Source organism: Rutilus rutilus (genome assembly GCF_951802725.1).
Source record: "Rutilus rutilus genome assembly, chromosome: 5".
NCBI classification, from domain to species: domain Eukaryota; kingdom Metazoa; phylum Chordata; class Actinopteri; order Cypriniformes; family Leuciscidae; genus Rutilus; species Rutilus rutilus.
In genome coordinates, this window is record NC_140213.1 from 32,189,322 (window position 1) to 32,208,024 (window position 18,703).

Sequence of the window (18,703 nt, forward strand, 5' to 3'; positions counted from 1 at the left end):
TACAGTATATCACTCTAACTATTGTCTACGAGCTTTGAGCCTGAGGCTGTTCTACATTACTTACCAGTGGTTGTCGAATGCTGAGATAGTTCTGGGGCTCCAAACGTCTCAATGAAGAAAGCATGTTAAACATTAACACTTAATATTTCTACATAAGTAAAGTTCTGGATTTGCTTTTTTTTAGCATGCTTCGGGGCATGCCATTTTCACGAGGATATTTAATATATCTTGTGCATGTTCTTTTTATTAAATATTACTGAATACAAACTGTGAGTTTAAATTGAACATCGTTAGTCAGATTTGGGAAAAGAATTGCACAAGGTAAATGTTCTCACTGCCATTTAACCAATAGGAAACTTGCATTTGCAGTATAAACAACTTCTTTTTTTCTTTACTATGTTGCTTTAAAAATGTGTTGTTTATTTTCATGGGTGTTTTGTTTCGGTTGTGAAATTGATTTGCGTTTGCTCTTCTGCAGGATTCATGCCTTACCTTGCACCAACCACGGGCGATTTCCTTCCGGGGTCAAGTGAAGCTCCAAGTGGCTCTTCCCCAAGTGAGCGTGTGTCCTTGTTCAGCTGCTGCAGCCTTGAGCTGAGCTCACTGATCACAGTGGGCTTGCCTTCCTCTGCCCCCGAAAGCGGACGGGGTTCCACAGGGTCCCCCCACAACTTGGAGCGTCTCTGGAAGAGGTAGCGGGGTCTGGCCGGGCCTGAGGCTCCCGCAGCAGCAGCCAGCGCAGCCGCGTGCTGCTGTGAGAGCAGTTCGCTATCAGATGACTGTTTAAGCAGGGGGTCCCTGAATGTCACCGGGCCCTTGCTGAGCTGGGACTTGAGCTTTGGCTTTGGAGGCACTGGCGGCTTATCAAGAATGAACGTCTGGCCATCTGCGTAGGTGGTGTAGGTGTCCGTGGGCTCGCCGCTTTCCGAGGACAGTGTAGACATGCTGGAGACAGTGGAGATGGTGCTCGTGGTCTCCAGGTGGTGATCGCTGGAGCTACGAGTGTCTACCTCTTCCACCCCGGAGTCAGCAGCAGACTCTGGGCCCAGGTGGGACTCAGATGGCTTCCCTGAGGCTGCTTGCGGGCCACTGCTAGCGGGGACCTGTGCTGCTGCGGCAACCGCTGCTGGAAGGGCAGGGGGTGGGGGTGGAGCTGAGGGCAGGGCAGAAGGGGTTGTCTGCCCCAACGTATGAACAGGAGGTACTGCAGTTACAGGTGTCTTTCCAAGAAGGCCATTGGCAAATTCATCCGGAGGAGGAACCACACCAATTTTACGAAGATCCTCTCGCGTCTCCTCATCACTGGAGGAGAGCATGGCAGGTGGCAAGGTGACTGTGTAGGGATCAACATCCTCCTCGGAACTACCCTGAGCCAGAGTTTTATCTGAGGCTGGGCTGGGAGATGGCTGGGAAGCTGGAGCTGTGGCTGGAGGTGGGGTTGATATCGAAGGAGCGTCAGGACCAGGGGACTTGGCGCGTTTTATTTCGGCCAACATGGGTTTTGGGCTCTCTGACAATGCCCCGATAGGAGAGGGGACACTGTGCTCTGGGCTGGGCCCCACAGCCTGCCCATTACTCGTTGCATGAACCATGATAAGCCCAGCAGTTTTCTGCTGAGATGTGTCCATGATGCTGATGATCATACTTTTCTTGTCCTCAATTTTGCTCTCCTCCTTCCTTTCTGTCCTTGTTTCTAACTCTTTCCTGGTGGATATGGGACTTCCCCACTGAATTTTACTGGTGGGGGCGGAGGTCTCGTAAATTCTTTTTGCCGCAGGGGAAAAGGGAGGTGAGGCAAACTCCCCCTCACCCTCTGATCGCTCAGCCTCTTTGGTCTGGGTCTCCATATACAGCACCCCTCCAGCTGCTTCGTGTTTAGTTCTGGGCTCAGGGCTGCTTGAAGGGGACTGACTCTGGGAGGTTAATGCTCGTTCCCTTGCGGCCAGCGCAAGTGCCAATGGAGAGTTAGGGTCCAGGGGCTTTCCCGTCAGTGGGTGAATGAAGGTGGTTCCCCCAGGAGAGGGACGCAACGCCAAGGCGGGAGGAGGCAACTGACCAAGTTCACGTGTGAGCATTCGTTCATCGACAGAACGTGATGGTGTGAGTGAGGGGGCCTCAGGGGGTGGTGCTGAACTGCCCTCCATAGTGCCCACTGATAGGAAGACTGTAGATTTCCGCCTCTCCTCCAGACGACGTTCACGGTCTTTCACAGCATCAGCAATTGCAGCAGCAAAAGGTCCTTTCCCTTGCAATAGTCCCTCAGCCTGAGCTTGACTGCGTTCCTTCAACAGCTGCTGCTGATGATGATAGAAATCAGCCCTGCTGGTGTGGTGGGCAGCTAGGCGCCCAGAGGGAGAGTGCTCTCTCGCATGGATGGATGCCAGTGCTAGTGATGCTCTCTCCTGAGCATCTTCCACCTGCACTTGCTTTACAAGTGGACTCTTCCTCCGCTGTGGTTTGCTGGGAGGCGGCATGAACAGGCCTACGTTGAACTGGCCCACATTGGCGTAGGGGTTATCGATGACTCGACCTTTCCGCTTGATCCTCTCAGGTGGAGTTGAGATAGGACCTGGCCTGGGGATGTCAGTAGGCTCTACGGGGAGGTGGGTGGAGTCCTGCAGAATGATCATGGAGCGGGCTTTCTTCTGCCGTTCCATGTGGGAGGCATGGCGAGGCGGCTCATAAAGCTCAGCGGACATTGTCTGTGGCAAAGCGTGCAGTCTCGGTTCAGAGCCTGGTTTAAAACTGGAACGGCTGGGATCATGAATGCGGCCAGGGGGAGGGGGTGGGCAGAATGAAGGAGGGGGTCCAGTATCTAGATAATAAAGCGACGGGGGAGGTGGGGGAGCCATTTGGGGAGGTGGAGGAATACTATGGCTGTCTCTCAGGCTGTCCGTCATGGAGGAGCTCCGTGGAAACCTGTGTTCCGCTGCTAGGGCAGACAGTCGATCCTCTTCGGTTGCTCCTGCACAGACAGACAGATAGATCTATACAAATGTATTTGGGGTTTTGTTTGAGCTTGGATGATGAACAAGTGTGCAATATTTTGCAGATTTGGTCTTTGCTCTTTCCTTTAACATTACTGTGTGTCCATAACTGTAATGTTTCTTTAATGTTACTGTGTACCAAAATATGGCATTTCAATGCATTCAGATTTGTGGCTCAAAATACAGTAACACTTCACTGCTGTATGAAATTATGGAGCTTAATAGAGCATTGTATGTAAAAGATTACCAAAAGACTTTGTTCTAGCCATGCTTTTCGGCAGCTGCATGTGGGCTTTTTCCAACGCTGGATGAAGAGCACCATGAAGAGCAAGTCCTTGCCGCTCAAAAAGAGACTGCACAAAGACAGAGAAGACCAGAAAAACAAAAAATTATGTCATTATCAACAGAGTGTTTCTGCTTGCCGTTGTTATTGTAAGAGGCTTTAACCCCGCTGAAAGTACCTTGCATGTTGAGTTTTAGATGCTTATATACAGTGAAACTATACTGGTACATTAGACCAGCATTGAACCTGCATAAAATCAGTTTTTCAATTAGAAATTCCACTGTATACAACTCCACTGTATACAGATAACATATCTGGTCAATACAGCTGAAATGGGACACTTTATGATAATTTGAGTGTGTGTGCACATACTGTATCTTACACTGATTTCTGCTGGTGTCATTCGGCGACTGGTAGGACGTTGCTTCACCGTGGCTGCTCTGTAGTCTTCTACCTTTGGCCTCAGTACTGTCTCCTGAGAGGCCAAAATCTCATCTAGCCTTTCTGATAACAAACACACATACAAAACAAAGTTCATTACACACATCTAAACAAATAGTACTCAAAAAAGTGTAATATGAATCACATCTGATCACAAGCTTTCAAATAAAATAATAACAAAGTAAACATGAAATGGAAATGCTTAATGCCATAAAGTGAATTAACACAACGCAACAATGCATCATTGCTCCTCATTTATGGCAAAAGGTGTAGTATGACACACTAGCTCAGTTCCAACCTATAGATCTGCCTGCTGTATACTGTCTAATTGAGCAGTGCCATTCACACTGGATGCACTCTTTTGTTCTTTTGAAGTTTAGCAAGGTATGTTTACAAAGAAAAACAATTAAAAAACAACACAGATGGATAGAGAATACATCCTGTGTGAACGGTCCCTAAGGCAGCATCCTAACTGAAATAGAACCTCATAAGTGACTCATTTGGGACACTCCACACGCCACACAAATAGCATTCCTCACATGACGCATATGAAAGGTGAAAATCACAATGCATTTCCACAGAGTTTAGACTTAGCACATGTTGCTACCCTACGAGTGTGATATTCAAATAAGCATGAAAAATGTTTCATTTATCAAATAATCTATAATTTTCTACTGATACTTATATTTATTAAGTTATTTTATTCAAGCTCTAATTTATAGTTAATTTAAGTTAATTTATTAATTATAAGTTAATAAAAAATGGTAATTTTAATATTTGAGCTTTTCCTATTTCTCTGTGACATCCAAAGCAGGTATTTATAAAGACAGCATAATATAGCTGTTGAGAACGCCCAAAAAAGCTGGCTAGGTAGGCAGCTCACTAGGTTTTGGAACAGAGCTAAATAAAGCATATTCCAGCGTGAGCAAGCTGAAGATGGTTGCATGCACATGATATAGCAATACTGCTGTAATTTTGTCGGTTTCTAAAACCAGTAATGTGTAACTCACCCCCTCTTCTCCTCCTAGAGGCTGAGCATGAAATAAATGTACAGAACACTTCTCCATTAAAGTCTCACAGCAGCAAATGTTTGTCGATACGTGTTTCAGTGTGTGAACGTAAGTGTGTGTAATGAACTCAGTAAATTCAGAGCACAGATTGAGCGAGAGAGAAAGACAGCTGATGTTTCGAACAGCCCAAATGGCTGCAGGAGGGAGATGACACAGTTAATAAATAAACAAGAAAGAGCAACAGGAAGAAAGACACAGATAGACAGAAAATGTTGCATCCAAGTGTGTGCATGTGTTAAACTACCTATTTTCATAATTGACCGTCTAACTAGTTAATTATAAGGAAGACTGTGCACATTGAATCCAAGAACATGCAGTCCTTCAATAGGATATATGAGAGATATTCAACAAGTATACAAGTTCAAATAATGATAACCTTTTACTGTACAGAAATAGTAAGCATAATAATGTGAGCAATGCGACAGTAATTGCTTTAAAAGTTATTGTTGAATGCAGAGGATTTGTTACAGAAGCAGTGTTATGTTGGCTTTCACAGTGATGAATTTACTTCCCTGACAGCATGCTAAAGTCCAGTAAACTGTTAGCATGCTAAAATTCCCTATTAATTCACCACCTTTAAAAAAAGAACTGGTGATAAAAATATGAACTCTAAGACAAAAATATCGTTCAACTCCACAAATCAACTAGTGTGTGTGTTTGTTCGAGGGCGTCTTACCTAGCTCTTCGAGCTCAGCGGTCATGCTTTTGGACCTCAAGGTAAGGGTGGTGCTGGGTGCTCTTTTTGGAGGCGGGGGCGCTGTGGAGGAAAGGCAAGGAGTAGATGAGAAGATGCGATGGTGTGGCGTGGGGCCTTCACGGCTGCTGCCCATCGGCAGCTGCCAGCGCTTTTTCACCATCTTCATCTGAAGATCACAATGTACCACACTGCCGCACCACGATTAAACTCTATCCTGCCGTCTTTCTCTCTCTGGAATCATGTAACTATCAGACATCTCCTGTGTGCGTACGCGTCCAGAAACCCACTTCCTTCCTTGGTGGCCCTCTGATGGATGGTAGAAAGAAATACTTGTCTCCCAAAATCCTTCATTTCACATTCATTCTCTTACAACCCAAAGGGTGGTCGAGTTTCCCTTTGTCTCTCAGAAACGAAACTTGACGCTTTATAGCCAAAGCATGATATAAACTCCCAATCAGCATAAAAGGAAGCACCAAGAAAACGAACAGAGTTCCAGGAGATCAGACACTTCTGTTGTCTCAATAACATCAGCGTAAAACTCCTCACTCCTTCAGCTAACAACCTTGCAGACCGGAGTAGAGCTCTGGAGAGAGAGAGATGGGGAGAGAAATACCAAGGCACTAATGCAATACTTACTTCAAACATGCATTGTAGTAACCATGGCAACTCTGGCAGGAGCAAGGCCTGGGTTTGTGCATTTAAACTGTGAGAATCTGTGTGTGTGTGAGTTTGTATGTGTGTGTGGGAGGATATAGCCACAAAACTAACAACAGACACTCCGTTATTATTTCATCAGTAGTGTGTATAAGTGTGTGATAGTTTGCATAGCCCAGAGTTATGCAATAACTTTGCAGGTGACCATGATTTTGACAAATAAGAACAACATTCTTATCGACAATAAGATTAAAAAAAAAAAAATCACTTTGCTCTGATTGTAGGGATATTTCATTTCTATTTCATGCTGTAGAGCTTGCTGCTAACAACGCGAGGTCATGAGTTTGATTTCCAAGAAATGCATGAACTAATCAACAGTATAGCTTAAATGCAATGTAAACAGCTTTGGATAAAATCATCTGCCAAATGCATTAAATACAAATTAAGTTAATACATTTTACACTTGAGAGACTCGCATGTTGAAAATATATGAACTACATTTAAGCAATATAATAAAATCCAGCAACTTAATTTTAAAATAAATAAAATAAAATAAAATAAAAAGGCCTGTAAGTGGAAGTTTATGCATTTTGGTTTTATCTGATGGTTTTATCTAAAACAACTTTTACATTTTTTTTTTCATGCATTTCATGTACTGTTTGAGCAAAAAAAAAAAAAAAAAAACCCAGACAAAGCACAGCAAAATGTAAACACCTTTAACTAAACCAGCATCTGAAACACAATGCCCACTGAGCGAGATGCTAAAAAGACAGCAAGACTGTCTTATGCATCTATAAAAACAAATATTGAATGCAAGAACTTACACTTTATCTGTAATAAGTGACTTACAATAGTTCAACTAGTTGGGTAGTGAGTTCAACTAGTAAATTTTTTTTTTTTTTTGAGTGTCTATTTACACCAAGTGCAAATAGCCCACCTTGTTGGCAGATGCTTTTTACACTATCTTCGCTTAAGGCCAATTTATACTTCTGCGTCGGACCTACGCCGGAGCCTCTACGCTGTAGGCAACGCGTTGGTTTTCATTTATACTTCTGCGTTGTTGTCCGCGTTGACACGCAATTACACTTGCAGAGGGAGCATGTGAAACCCAAGGGAGCGGTCCTAGCAGACCAATCACAGCGCTTGCGTCCGCGTAGAGTTGACGCGTTGTTACATTTTTGGAGAGGTGCACATCAGGGTACGCGCGCTACACACAGCCTACGACGTAGCTACGGCGCGAGTTCAACGCAGAAGTATAAATTGGGCTTTACCATTATCAGATTGATCCAGATAAAATTACAAAAGAAATCCAGCTCATAACAGGATAAGTGGCATGGAAAGTAAGGCAGTAGCTTTTGACACAACTGACCCGAGTTCGAATCCGCCTTATACTTAACTCATTCTTCCCCCTTTTCCCATTGCATATAAGCTCGGAGTAGCGTTTATTTTAAATTAAAATTGAGAAAATATTCGAAAAGTGGAAATACAGTGCCTAACCTGTATTTAATAGTGGGAATAAAGTGTTTAATGGGTAGGATAGGAGTAGTTGTAGATGAGGTAGTGTCAAGTACAAGTAATGTCCCGATAAAGCATTAGCAAATTTATGAATTTAATGAATATATTCATATAACACTGAATATGTTGTTATTATAGCCAAAGACTATAGAATAACACAAGATGCGTCACTTGTATTGTTTTGAATGCGGAAAAGTGCAACGCTCAATGTGGCGGAATAAGTCCCGCCTTCTAAATAAGAGCCAATCACCGATTGGTAAAGTAATTGTGTCACTGCTGCTGCCATTAGAAGCTCCAGTTCCTATAGAAACAGGGGGGCACTGTTTCATAAAATACTGAAGCTTCCCCGGGCGCCGCCATTGATTAGCGGACCCCCACCTGCTGTTAGCATTCCATTGACTCCCATTCATTTTGGTGTCACTTTGACAGCGAATAACTTTACATCTGAGGCGTTTAAAGACTCCATTTGTCCATTATTTATTTCTAAAGAAACACGAAAATGTATAAAAGGCTCCATTACCTTGTATCTTACATTATGGCCCCGTAGAAGCCGTTTTTGTAAAAATAGGCTAACGATTGCGTCATAACCAAGCGACTCTGTGTCACACAGTACAGAGATTACCGTATGGACAGGAGGAGAAGCTCGCTGGCAATCGGGGGGACGTGGAGGCAAAATGACAAAATAATTAATCAGAATACTTAGCAAAAGTTTCTCCCGCTCCTAGCTCATGGACACCTCCTACTCACACTCTCCGTCTCTGCAAGTTTCGGAAGGGAATGATTCAGATTTCTCTTGACACAGCTACTAGAAGACAGACGGGTTGCTCACGTCACATCTACGTCGTCAAGCTCAGTTTGAGTCTGCGCAGTACGCTCGGCCATCAGGAAGTGAGAGCTTCTAATTGACTTCACTTTTCTCCGTTGAAACCTACCCGCTGTGTCCAGTTTATATACTGTCTATGTATAGAAACAGTCAGACGCGCGCTTCCACTGCGCATGAGCTTGATCCAGCCTGAACATTTTCGTTTTCTGTCATGATTCGAGCATTTAGAAACAAAATTTATGACAGTTATGAGACAGAGATCAAATATTAAATTTAATTGTAAGCTTGGCGAACAGTTTTGGATAATTTTATGTTTCCCCATTCAAAAAGATAGGAGCTGCACTTGAATTCCTGAGAGTCGTTTCAAAGATGGCCGCCGAGTGGAATGACTTGTCTTAAAGGGACTTTGTTATAGCTTACTGTTTTATAATACAATACGCTGAGGTGCAAACAGTATCTGCCACTATTTGCACTAAGTATAAATATCATCTAACAACTATTTACACTTAGTGCAAAAAAATACCTTTTGTTTCTATATACACAGTGTGTCATGTGAAAATGCCTAGTTGTGGGTGCTTGAGAGCGCTTTGGCAGTGCAGCAGGGTTTTTTTTCAGTTGAGACGCTTTGCTTGCTATGATATGGAATATCGCAGAAGTGTTACCAGTATCTAATTTCACAGATCATTTGTTTCTGTGTTGTTTCTATATAAAAATGTTGATATAATGTAATTGCTCTGGCTCTTGTTTTTAATTATTTTGTTCCGTTACTATGCTTGATGTTGTTGTCATCTGTTGACATTGTATAAGCAGAATGTGGTGGTTGGTCGGTGTTGTATTTGTCCCGCCCTTCCTCCACTGTGATTGGACGGCTGCTGGGTAAAAAGTGACAGTGATGAGCGCTGCGCTTTATCCAAAGTTGACCATTCTTCAATTCTCGCTGACCGGTAAAAAAACCACCGAAAAATGTGTGAAACAGACACTCAGCGCCTTTAAAGGGGAACTATTCAGTTCAGTTTAATTTACCTTAACTGAACAGCTTCGGAATCATTGGAATGGTTATATGACCTTTTTCGGGTTGAATGGTGGCCGTCTCGCTTCCCCCTACCGCCTGTGAGCGGAAAAAACACCCTTGCAACTTTGGGCCGGTGGGCCGGAAGTATCGTGTGATATCAGGTCTCGCGATGTAACGAATTGCTTTACGGCACTACACACATACATTTACATGCTAGCCTTCTGTGTATCATACATACCTCAGTGGACATGGCTCTGTGCGTTCGCCGGCTTCTTTGAAAACAAATGCACATGACCAGAGGGAGAAGATGGGAGGGGGGAGAGTCGCCAACGAGTTTTTACGACAATGTTGTCAAATATCTATTCCGAAGCTGTAGGGGGAGCTCTATAGAGAAACCTGCGAGCAAAAAGCCACTTTGGTGGACACACGGCCTTAGAATAAATAGCATCTGTTGCTATTTTTCCCACTTTTTTTTTCTTTAAGCTTGGTCGCGCTTATTGGCACTTTTCTTGGAGAAGTTTGATCACCTTTAAAGCGCCAACACTATTTGGACCAGACTAACCAACCCGCCAGCCAGATTCAAACCTTACTCTGAGAGGATTTGGATAAAAGCATCAGCTAAACGACTTACTTACTGTGCTGCTCCATCATCAACTAAAGCCAAACACAGGTCAATAAAGGGTTCGGATTGTGTGGGAGTTGCAGATAAATGTGAGGATAGTTTACATGGATACTGAATAGACTTCCCCTTTGCATTTCGAGGTTCTGCTATAGTTCTAATAACTCTACCAGTAGACTAATTTAACTGCTAATCGATTGAGTGGGTGTAGGAACGCACAAATGTGTGGAAAACGTGTGTGGAAAAGCTGCACAGAAAGCAGTTTGACGCTTCAATCTGCTTAGTCATCACAATTTTTTTGTGACAAACAACCCTGTCATTTAGTTAATGCTCCTGAAGTTTTCTCTTCTGAAAAACACAGTCATTACCATCACGATCGGCTGTGATCATTAGACTCGCTCCTTTATTCATTCTTGCAGCATTTCTTTTCCTCGTGTTTGAGACTAGATTCGCCCTGCTGGGTGAGATCTCTCAATGTCTGATCATTACATACACAGTACAGAGCATCAAAGGCTGGTTCCCTAGCAACCCGTGGCTTTAAGAGCTTTTCTGTCTGACTGCAGTAGCCCCGCCCACAATAAACAAACAAAACCAGCAGTCAGCACATTCCCTGTACCTCAATACCACACCACATTCACAATATTACATGATTTTTGTGTAACTGACTTACACACAAGAAAACATATGAACTAAATTTAAGCAATATATTAAGCTGCAGACCTTGTTTATAAGCTGCAACCATGTTAATATCACTTGCATTTTAATATGTAAGCTAAATCAGTTCTGTTGGAAGTGAACAAGCACCTTACCCTTCTTCCTGACTGTCTCCTCAGACTCTGGCTTGCGTGTGACTGACACCACCTTCATAAGGAGGCTATTTCCACCCTGCCGGATGAGTGACACCACCTGCTTGTGTCCCACTTTTACCACGTTTACACCATTCACCTAAGAGACCAATCACAAACAAATCATAGCTGTTTCTGCCCCTCCAACACATTCAAAGCATCTCAGACTAGACTCAATGTCATTACACAGCTTCAGCACAACACAATTGCATTTTTAATGTGCTGAAGATGTAAAACATAATGAAAGGGGATATGGACAAATCAATCCTATACCTCAATAAGGAAGTCACCAGTCCTTAGCCCCGCCCTCCAGGCCACGCCCTCAACATCCACAGACTCCAGGTACTGCAGTGCGGGAAAGGCAGGTGTGGGTGTAAACTCTTCAATGGGTGTCTCCGCTACATAAAAACAGAAAATCATATGCAATTTCACATACTGGTTCTTAGACCCTTTGTGAAGCCAATAGCAATGCTTCCATCCACCTATTTTTATGCATATTGTATAAAAAAACGCTGGATGGAAACACCACTTTGTGCTTAAATTCCCAAAAATGTGCCTAAAAAAAACGTTTATGCGCTCAGTTGAGGCAGATATTTTTTTATCCGATAAGACATGCGCATAAACTTCGATGGAATCAGTTACCATATAAGTCCCTTAATGCGCAACTTACATGACTTTGCCTCAACAGTGAATGTGATTGGATTGGATTACTGGACTAACCAGCCGATCAATGTCAATGCACGGCATCTCAAATGTTGGTTTGGTCATTCTGAAATGCCTGAGCCAAAGTCTGTCATCAAAATGGTTGTGTATAATTACCTCTCAGAACTGTCTCACATGATTGCATTCCCCAACACCAGGATTCCATCTCCGAACGCAAGATAACATAGCAGCGTTTATTGCGTTTCGTCGGCGCGCTCTGAGGTGCAAGTCATTTATAATGTGCGAAAAAATAAATAAATGGTTTCCCTGATTGCAGCAACTTCCATTTTCATTACAAATATTTTTGTGGCAGTTTTCCAGGAAGTGATGATTTTGTTCTTTTGAACACATGGGATGGAAACGGTGCTTTATTCACAAATGTTTTATGTGATATTCCAATTTTGCGCACAAGTTAATATCGTAACTCTGAATGGAAACATAGCTAATGAATGGCTAGATAGATACGCATAGGTATCTCTGCTGGGATAGGTCAAAGCATTTAAAAATGGTCAAAAATGACATACTTCACCTTTAAATGAGCCTTTCTGTAAATATAAACATATGTCTAAATAAAGCTGTTAGTGCTTTGCTCTTCATATTTGAAATAGTCATAGTATAGGAGTTAAGAAATCAGAGACCAGCTGAAACCCATATTCGTAAGAAATATTAATGCACCATGTGGGTAACAGATGGCATTAGGAACTCATAACTCCTACCCAGGATGGTGCCACCCCAGAGACTGGGCACTAACACACACACACACACACACACACACACTCCTCACATTTGCTCACAAACTCTCACACAAACCCTGCTGAACTGTATATGTTGTCAAACACAACTGTCTAATAATGCTGTTAAGTATGCTACATAATCAAATATCAGGGTCACTGGTTCACATTGTGTCATTTCTATAAGTAATGAAGTTAACATTCACTTAACTCTATTATGCTGTCACCAGAACTGCATCTGTAAGACACATACACTTTTGCACTCATTTGCATTGAGTTTAAACTTTCATGTTACTCTAGTGTGAATATACCAAGTAGACAAAAATGTACTAAAATAATTGTAAATGGATATCGTTTTAGAAGAATATTAATTTAAAAGGTACACTATGTAACTTTTATTTTTTTAAATGAACAAAATGTAAATAATGAGTCAATACATCATCAATCTTTCTTCGAAAACATATTTTTATCTTACGATGATTGACTATGATAAGCCTATTATAAGCGTTTATATTTTATGCCTGACTTTTGCACAAAAACAGTTGTGCTGCTTAATATTTTTGTGGAAACTGTGATGCATTATTTTCTGGATTTTTTTCTTGATGAATATATACAAAAAAAGCATTTATTTGAAGTAGATACCTTTTGTAACATTATAAAAGTCTTTACTGTCACTTTTGACCAATTTAATGCATCTTTTTAAAAACGTCATAAAGACCCCAAGTCAAAATATATATAATTTTACTATGTAACTTTTTATTACAAAATAAAATGTTATTAATGGGATAGTGAAAAAAAAATTAAAAAAAATCCCTCTTCCAAACCATATTTTAGTTTAGCTATAAATACACTTGGATAAACCTCATAGGGTGGTCGGGATGAATTTAGCTGGAAATTGTAAACATACATTTGCATATGTTCTTTTGCAAGACACATGCAGTTTTATTTTTTAACCGCCAGAGGGTTCAAAAGTTACATAGTGTAGCTTTAACCAAATACCTATCTAAATTTTGTTGTAGTAAAATTGCATTAAAGTCTAGCTCCATTCCATAAATTATTGGCCAGTTTTCACAATCTAATCAATTCTCAAATAAAATTATTTCAAAAAAAAAAAAATCTGTTTCACTTGGAAATACATCACATTATTAAAGTAAAATGGGATGCAAATGTCATTTGTTGCTGACTTTAAGTGTGTAATGTAACCCAGTAACATGAAGGAAGCTGAAACTTTGACTGTAATAGCAAACTGAGGCCATGAGCTCAAAGTCAGGTCTTACCTTTTGCTCCTCGCAAGACAAAGCCGAATCCCTCATTCTCTTTCTTCTGGAGCACAGCGTTCTTCTCCTCGATGATGTAATCACTGGACATAAGAGAGAGCAGGACAGTGAGGTCAGACTCCAGCACCATGCCTGTATGAAGAGCTCCACAGCCGGGCGGTGGGGTTTACCACCTGGACATACCCCCAACAACGCTACTCTCCCTGATCCCCGTCCCACTCCAGTAATGAGCCAATCGGGTTAAAAGCTGTGGCTGTGAGAGTGTGGACAATATGAACAATATGAAAAATCTCACGTGGAAGCTTCTGTCCTTCTGTTTGACTCCAGTGCAGCCTCTTTAACTGCATTAGGAGATTGGACAAAATACTAATATCCAGCCTCTTATGCTATTAAATGAAAGGATAGAAATATGAGGGCCTTCAACTCTTTCACTGTCCAACTCCAAATACGCACACACAAAAAACACCCTTTAAAAGCCAGAAAAGGCAAAAAAGACAATGTTAATCCTGCATCCATGCCTTACAGTGATTAAAAGATAGGATGAGCATTCACAAATGAGAAAGCGAGTCAGAGACACACAAAGGATCTTTCTCTATAGTGGTCTCTTCCCCCCCATCACCATCCCGAGTCCATCTGTCTGGATGCATGGAGATAGCTATCATCAGCGCTAACAGCAGGGACAAATCTGTTCTTCCTTACTCATGTGAGCCACAGTTACCCGCCTGCAGACAGCCCCCCGCCAACACACACATACAAACAGTGCACTTAGACATACAAAAATCACATTACTAACTTCACTGCTATGATTAACTGTGCTTGTTTGCATATGGTGACATATGGTGGACGCTTGATTAGCTTTTAACAGCCTTTCCTACTTGAAACTGTTCTGGGTTAAAGTAGACACAAAATGAAATATAACCCTATCTATTTTCTAAATTAATGTTATTGATCTTATTGTGAAACATTCATCCATGCTTATGTTTAACTTTTTCAAAATTGGTTTTGAGGTCGTAAATTTGATTCAAAATGTAACAACAGCTGATGACGTAAGATAATTTATTCAGCCCCTTTCTAATAATTGATAATCCGTAAATAATCAACTCTTATGTACGTTACATTATGGAAGAAAAGATCAACAACTTACGTTGTACAGCAACTTTAACCTACACTGTAAATTATAGTTTTTTTTTTGAAGTTGTAAAAATAAAAAGATTACTGGAGTACCTTTTACATGAAAATATTATTTAAAAAAATACTATTGGAGACTATTGACTTCCACTGTATAGATAAAAATGTGGATGTTTCTACAGCTGTACAAAGTGCATGAATATTTAATGGAGTAATTATGAATTAGTTTGGTGGAGGGTTTAAAAAGACATCAATCCAAAGTTAAGTGTAGAGTGAAAACATGTTACGGTGATTTTTTTTTTTTTTTTTGGACAGATTGTGTTCCCTGGGAATCAAATCCATGACCTTGGCATTGCTATCAGCCAAGCTACAGGAAAATATAGTAAAATCTCTCTAAACATAGCAATTCATTTATAATAACTCCCATACCATCTAGAAATCTGTTTTACAAACAGAGCATAATAAAGTCCTTGTGAACAGCCGCTTGTAGAATAATTACCACAAAATGACAAAAAGCTGTCTATGTGTTCACATGGGACCAGAGCAATGACTGGTGTCTGTATCATCAACTATCAGAAGAAAGCTCATCTCTCTCTTTCTCCCTCTCTCTCTCTCTCTCTCTCTCTCTCTCTCATACCCGAGGGGCTTCATCACTGATGCATTAGGAGTGACAAGAATCTAATTAAGCAGTGGAGAATCAATTAGATCAATTACAGATGATTCGTGTCGTTAGCGCCTCGGGTTAACGAAATGCTCTGTCCTACAGAACAGCAGTCACGCCTGTGATAACATCAGTGTACGGTCGGGCGTTTGGAACAGGCATTTGCTGTGGATTTGTTTACGAACAAAATCCCAGACAAGCCACATTAAACTGGGACGGTGGAATATTTGGGTTAAACTTCCCATTATCTATTTAATAAATACATAAAAAAGTAACAAAGAACAAATGCTTTATATTATATCTTGTCCCATATAAGAAAGTACTGGGAAAGTACAAGTATTGTTAGTGCATGTTTGCTCAAATAAAATGAACAGATACAACTTTTGGTTTTAATAATGTAATAGAAATAGTATTGAAATTAACATTAACTGGGATGAATTATAACTCATATTTATAATGATAATATACAAATATAAATAAATTTGAAGTAACAATATACTTATATATAAAACATACCATGGTATTTTGCATGGTACCATGTACAAGTTTGGGGTCAGTAAGAATTTTAATTTTTTTTGGAAAGAAGTTAAAGAAATTAATACTTTTATTCATCAAGGAAATTGATCAAAAGTGACAGTAAATACATTTATAATGTTACAAAAGATTCTATTTCAAATAAATGTTGTTCCTGAGAAATAAAATGTATGACGGTTTCCACAGAAATCTAAACTGTTTTCAACACTGATAATAATCATAAATGTTTCTTGATCATCAAATCATCATATTAGAATGATTTCTGAAGGATCATGTGACACTGAAGACTTGAGTAATGATGCTGAAAATTCAGCTTTGATCACAGGAATAAATTACACTTTACTATATATTCACATAGAAAACAGCTGATTTACACTGGAATGATATTTCACAATTTTTACTGTATTTTTAATCAAATAAACACAGCTTTGGTGAGCAGAAGAGACTTATAAAAACATTAAAAATCTTAGCGACCCCAAACTTGTGAACGGCAGTGTATATTGTTGAAAAGAGTAAGTATCACTTAAGAACTTATGTGAGAGTGCATGACAGTTAATGTACATTGTCTGGGTTGTCTCATGGAAAATTTCAGTCATATAAAGGCATTAAACATTTCAAATATTTGTTATACACTTACAAAAACCCTCACTGTCAAGTTCAGCTAATCTAGCACCTAATGATAATTTGATGAGATAATGAAGGGTGAAAATGAATATAATGGCCATTAGACCTCAGGAAGAAGAAGGTTTCCTGTAGCGCTGACTTCTTGTCAATGTAGTGCGTACAACTCCCTAAAATGATCTCCTGTGCCGAGGGGAACGCACATGAGCGAGTTAGCTCCACATTGTCCATGTCATGAAGCTAAACCTCTGTACAGCGACTGATATTCACATATAGCCTCACAGCTAGGTCAGCGTGTGCTAACTCAGTTTAGTGCACTTAACAGTGTAGCTGAACATAGGTCAAACCCCCCAAAATGCATGCAAAAAGGTTTAATGGGGTTCCACATATGGAAGAAGAACTGTTATAGTTCTTTTATATCTATTATATTGAGTTGGGAGACCTTTTAGAGGATTTCAGCAAGGTGATGGTCTTTCATTCATATCTCAAATTGTGAAATCAATTTTCTTAAGAGTCTGGGAGTGGCTTCGTTTGTCTTGTGTGTTTAGAGTCTTTTTCTCTGATACAGCAGGTAATTGATTTGACTGGGTGCAGTTCTTTAAGCTGCTGTTCTAGACCTGTTTGCTGTTGTTGAGCAGCTTGGCAAGAGAAGATGAATGGAGTAAAAAGTATCAGTTTGACAGAGAGACTCCAGTAATTAATCCCCTCTCTCTCTCTCTCTCTATTCTCCAAGTCATCTTATTCCCCATCCTCCTTCCCACGTCAATCAGTCTTTAATTTCAGAGACACATTTCATTACAGTGTAATCAACAGAACTGACTAAAATAGCAGAAACAAAACTAGGGAGAATGGGTATGCAAGCATAAAGCATAAATTGCTGCTGAACATGACGTATTCTGACCTGCAAATTTGCCGTTTACAAATTGGTAGTCAAAAAGTATCCAAACATCAAATAAGAAGCTGCATGTGTAATGTCGTGAGAAACTGGATTAAATGCCAAAACGTATAATTTTGGAATAAAAAAACGGAATAGAATAATAATAATGTATAATATAATAATAAAATAATAATAATGAATCTTAATGTTGATTACAACATTTACTAACACATTATTAAAACCAAAAGTTGTTGTTTGTATTATTTAATGGACCAAAGCAAACATGAACTAACAGTGAACAATTGTATTTTGTATTAATTAATGTTAACAAATAACAATAAATACTGTAACAAGTGTATTTCTCATTGTTAGATAATGCATTAACTAAACTTACTGGAACCTTACTGTAAAGTTGTATCAATTTATTATTATTTGTTGGTAACACTTATTAGCATGCATATTACTAGGATATTGGCGGTTTGTTAGTACTACTTATACAATTAGTACACATATTAATGACTTATTCTGCATGATCATATTCTACATTGCTTTATCGTACCCAAAACCTAAACTTAACAGCTACCTTACTAACTTTTAATAAGCAGTAATTGAGTTTATTGAGGCAAAAGTTGTGGTTAGTTAATAGTGAGAATTGGACCCTTATCTAAACTGTGACCTATTTGTTTTATTAGAGCATGCAACATATCGTTGCTCATATCCGTTGGTTGGACAGACTTAACTTTGCATTCTTAAAATCTAGCGTGTACACCCCGTTAAACACAATATATATTATTTAAGTAGACTTACATGTGCAATTACACTGACTGTAACATTGAGCAAAATGTAAAACATGACCTCCTACTTAATGGCATGTGCTGGCTGTTTTTTAATATTACACTCAGCTGTAAAATTTTATTTAGCACTCAAGTGAATCAAGTGCTTCAGTAATTATCTTTAGCTTTGATACACGCAATGAGGAACAAATGTGACTGTTTAAATTAAAAGCAAATGTGAGCAGTAAAAAACGAAAACATAACACCTAATGAATGAGCAGCACTGCAGTGTGTTGACAACCTCTATCCTCTAGATGGCAGTAGAGACTCAATACTACAAATTCCCGAATCCACTGAGTCAGGATAACTGGTGATGCTCTGTCTCGGGTTAGCCTGGAACCACTGATCATCAAAATGCCCATATATTAAATAATCATGCATGCACACATATTT

General features: G+C 40.2%; 1 protein-coding gene across 2 annotated transcripts in view; it reads right to left on the minus strand.

The window, feature by feature from the left end:
• Positions 1 to 18,703, minus strand: part of shank3a (SH3 and multiple ankyrin repeat domains 3a) — a 329,586-nt gene that overhangs the window by 9,099 nt on the left and 301,784 nt on the right. For both annotated transcript variants that reach the window (XM_084408788.1, XM_084408789.1), the window contains 8 exons: positions 13,657 to 13,739; positions 11,220 to 11,344; positions 10,911 to 11,046; positions 5,458 to 5,538; positions 4,722 to 4,742; positions 3,653 to 3,774; positions 3,235 to 3,340; positions 493 to 2,965 (listed from right to left, as the gene is read on the minus strand). In XM_084408788.1, coding sequence (XP_084264914.1) covers positions 493 to 2,965; positions 3,235 to 3,340; positions 3,653 to 3,774; positions 4,722 to 4,742; positions 5,458 to 5,538; positions 10,911 to 11,046; positions 11,220 to 11,344; positions 13,657 to 13,739 — 3,147 coding nt within the window. The remainder of the gene's footprint in view (positions 1 to 492; positions 2,966 to 3,234; positions 3,341 to 3,652; positions 3,775 to 4,721; positions 4,743 to 5,457; positions 5,539 to 10,910; positions 11,047 to 11,219; positions 11,345 to 13,656; positions 13,740 to 18,703) is intronic.